Source organism: Mus pahari, chromosome 12 (assembly GCF_900095145.1).
Source record: "Mus pahari chromosome 12, PAHARI_EIJ_v1.1, whole genome shotgun sequence".
In the NCBI taxonomy this organism is placed as follows: Eukaryota; Metazoa; Chordata; class Mammalia; order Rodentia; family Muridae; genus Mus; species Mus pahari.
The window spans coordinates 10,091,135-10,095,295 of NC_034601.1; the positions used below are offsets into that span (position 1 = coordinate 10,091,135).

General features: G+C 44.7%; 1 protein-coding gene across 2 annotated transcripts in view; it reads right to left on the minus strand.

Annotated features, from left to right (window-relative positions):
* The window catches only part of Marf1 (meiosis regulator and mRNA stability factor 1), a 50,193-nt gene that overhangs the window by 2,784 nt on the left and 43,248 nt on the right, over positions 1 to 4,161 (minus strand). For both annotated transcript variants that reach the window (XM_029544397.1, XM_021209207.2), the window contains exons 24-26: positions 3,724 to 3,784; positions 3,524 to 3,640; positions 1,937 to 2,107 (exon numbers count right to left, since the gene is read on the minus strand). In XM_029544397.1, coding sequence (XP_029400257.1) covers positions 1,937 to 2,107; positions 3,524 to 3,640; positions 3,724 to 3,784 — 349 coding nt within the window. The remainder of the gene's footprint in view (positions 1 to 1,936; positions 2,108 to 3,523; positions 3,641 to 3,723; positions 3,785 to 4,161) is intronic.

Genomic DNA, 4,161 nt, shown 5'->3' on the forward strand with positions numbered 1-4,161 from the left:
AAAAAAAAAAAAAAAAAAAAAAAGAAGTGCTGGTTTTCAGTTCATCTGTATTTAAAAAACAAAAACAAGCTTACAAAACCCCACCAAAGCCAGGGGTGGTAGGTGGCTTGTAAATCCAGCTCTCAGGAAGCCCAGGCAGGATCACTATAGTGCCAGGCCAGCTTTGGCTACAAGTCAAGACAATGTCTCAAAACAAAAACAACAACAACAACAAAAACCCAGCACCTAGGGGGCGGGGCGGGGCGGGGTGGTTAGATCTCTGTGAGTTTAAGGCCAGCCTGGTCAACAGAGCAAGTTCCAGGACAGCTGGGGCTGTTATTCAGAGAAACTCCAAACCCCAACAACCAAAGCACCAAATGTCACACTTAAGTCACAGTTAGGTATTGGCTACATGGGGAATACTGTATGTCACAAAAATAAAATATTTATAAATGACACATCACTTTTTAGGTTGCAAATTTTTAGACATCATAGTGGCTACCTCTAAAGGGCAGTTTTTCTTCCTCAGTCTCTGCTCCTTTGTCCCTCTGTCTGGTGACTAAGACTCAGAAACTTCCTGTACATGTTCTGAGGCAACAGAGAGAAGGATCTTAGTGCTTGCTAGTGAATGCCTGCCCATTCTTCTTACAGAGGCCACATGCTTGCCATGGTGTTGACACCAGAGACAAGGAAAAAGCCACTTGGAATCATGGCTACTTTAGAAGGTCAGCTGTTTTCTTCAGAGTTTAGATTTCATGTAGCCTACAGGTGTTCGAGAAAGACAGACTTCTGTGTCTCAGATGACTTCTATGTGTAGCAGGAAACCCCTAATGCCAAAGGCACAGGCCAAGTAATAGTGACAGAGGGATGACACAGCCCCAGGTTCTTCTGAGATGGGCAGGAACCTGTGCTCCTCAAACTCTTGCTCTTCTCTGTCACAAGCATTTGGAAGAGCTCCTGTGTACATGTGCATAAAGGCCAACACCCCACGATGAAGCAACTCTCCACCTCTACCGTCCCCAACCCCTCATTTCACAGTGAATCTATGTTCTTACTGGCTCTTTCCATGTCATAAGCAGCTTCAAACTCTCCTGGACCTATCTGGGACCAGCAGTGTCAAATACTGCCTTACAAAGATCACGGACAGTGGAAGCAAGCCAACAGTAGAGAAGGAAGTACAGGCAGAAAAGGGAAGAGTCAGGTTCAAGTGACAAAAGGGGAAAGTAAGGGCTTTCCACAGAGCATCTGGGACAAAGACAGAATGACAAACTAACAGTCAAAAGGCCTTAGTCACTTAACCTGTAGAAGCAGAGGTGGTGGGCCATCAGCCCCACAGGATAAGAAAACTGATTGGACTTCACCTTAGGCTAACACTAAGTTAGGATGTTAAGAGACCAGCATTTAATTCCAGCACTCAGAAGGCAGAGGCATAAGTATCTCTGTGAGTTAAGAGACCACCCTAATCTACAAAGCAAGTTTCAGACCAGCCAAAGCTACAGTGAGACCCCATCTTAAAACAACCACCACCACCAAAGAGGTCACCGGACTCCAGGACCTCGAGCCATAAAAACCTTGTTCAGACCAGCTTCGTAAAGTCCAAGAATCCACTGGGACCTAAGTAAATGTTGTGTAGCAGATGACAGGTGTTGCCTAAGGAGCAGCTGAACCTCAGACATGGTGGGAAGGCCAGACGTTCCAGAGGACCTGGGACAGGACTCATTACTCAAGGGCTCTTCCACAACCCAGTGACACTGGCCCTTAACTTTATACCAGCTTTATAAATCCTATTAGCAGAAACTCCAACAAGGAAGGGAAGGGGCTGAATAGTCAGCACAGGTACTTTTATACCTGAAACAGTATTGCTTTTTCCTATGTTCATCAGACACCTCCTACACTGGCATCATGGGTCATCGGTTAGACCCACAGACAAGTGTCTGGCATATAGGGTGCAACCTACCCAAAGGCTCTTGAGGGTGTTCCTCAAATTGAATGAGATCAGTGGGCTGCAGGATGACAGGATCTGGTCTTAGCTGAGGGGATGGCAGGCATGAGGGAACAGGAGCACAAAGAAGGTCAACAGGGGAGCTGTTGGCCAGGTGCAGGAGCTCCTGCTCCAGCTGGCTGGGTCCTGCAGAGAGCAGACAGGCAGCTATAATCAAATGGGCACAAAGGTCTGCCCCTGAGCCTTTCCTCAGCCTCAGAAGTCAGCATCAAGTAATCAAGCGGCGCATGCTCTTTCTCTCTCTCATATATATATATATATATATATATATATATATATATATAAATATATATACATACACATATAAAAAACATAAACATATACATATATACATATACACACACACACAGAAAACCAACCAAACACCTACGCCACTATCAGAAAGAAGACTCATGGCAAACAATAAACCAAAGCCAGCAGTCTGCTGAAGATCTTTGTTCTTTAGAACAGTGGACTCTGAAGAGGCCCAAAAAGGAAAAGGGCCTTTGGGGGAGAAACAAAATTACCGAAGGTTGGAGAGAGTGGAAGGAGGCAGCCAGGGTAAGGAGCCTCAGCAATGTCAGATGCTGGAAACGTAACTTTTCTCTTAGAACAAGGAACAGTAATCCTTCTAGGTACTTGTGACGTTATATGAGCATCCCTCTTAATGGGATCTCCATACAACATGGTAAAATCCAAGTCTACAGAATTATGGAGGTGGTTCATGACTTGGTTCCCCAGACAAGCACATTTGCACCACTATTATTGATGTCCCACGTTCAGGTCCCTGAGCCATCCCTTCCTAAGGCCTGTATGCTGTGCTATACCCTTTCCAAATCTAGTCTAGCAAGAATCCTGATGACCCAACTCACACAGTCCACCCACTCACTCTGAGCAATCACTAGCAAACTGTCATTAGACTATCAGCACAAATCCTTTCACCTACCCTTCCTGGTAGTCTGTAACAAGGTATTTGGGGCTGGGTTCTCTTTCCTTCTAGTACCACAGTTTTAAACAGTCATTTTGGCAAGCATTGAAACAAACAAACAAAACAACAAAAAAGAAAAACAAAACAAACAAAACAACCACCTGATTGGGAATATTCTCTGAGGAACTTACACAGGCAATCACATGTAGACCTGTGATTGTACTAGCACATGTAGACCTGTTGTTAACTACACACCAAACTCCACTGGGAAAAAAAGTGAATATTTAGGTCTAGAGAAATGGCTCAGGAAGTTAAGAGCCTTTGTTGCTCTTGTGGAGGACTTGAATTTGGCTCCCAGCAACCACATAGTGGCTCACCACCTTCCATTAACTCCCATTCCAGGAGACCCAATGCCCTCTTCCCATCTCCTCAGCATCAAATGCACACATGGTGCATACACATACATGCAGGCCAAACAGTCATATATATAAAAGTAAGATACATCTAAAATTTTAATGCATATTTAACTTTAATGATATTGCCCACTGTCCTTTTCCTCCACATGTGCCACCCCAAACACCTCCTGAACTTTAAGGCTTTGTCTACTTCCTTGCTTTTCTCCTAGTACCTAGTACCTGTTCGAAGTTGGAGTTCTGAGGCTAGATGGGATTCTGGCACCTCCAGGATCTGCCTGCTGACCGTAGGCTGGTCTTCATGATTGACAGAGAAAAGGTCAAATGAGCTTAGGCGGTCTAGAAGACAAGCGTGCCCATCAGAGAGAAAGGTCAGTAAGAGAATCACAAGAGAGTCAGGGAGGGGAAGGGAAGTTACTTACTTTTCATGTCATTTTTTAACACTACAATTCTCTTATGACCATGTCCTTTTATCCAGACCACCTGCACACAAGACATACTCCTGGTTAAGCAGTGGAAAAAGAGAGGAAAGTACCCTAATATTCAGGAGCGTGGGGACTCTTGTGCCTGCTTCTCACATACCAGGGTCAGAACTCAACAAATGTCAACAGCTTGCCTATGCTTTCTCTTTAGCTTCTAAAGCAACTCCTTCAGCCAGGTCAGGGTGGAAGTAGGCCTGGGCTCCTAGACATTCTTCAACTATTTCACCAGAGGCTGAGCACCTTCTGTTTCAAATGCTTGGACTCAAGAGGGTTTTGGATTTGGGAATATACACAGTGAAGTACCTTGGGGGTCTGGGAGCACTTAAACTAGAAATCCAACTATATCTCATAAACATTGTATACACATAGCTTGAAGGC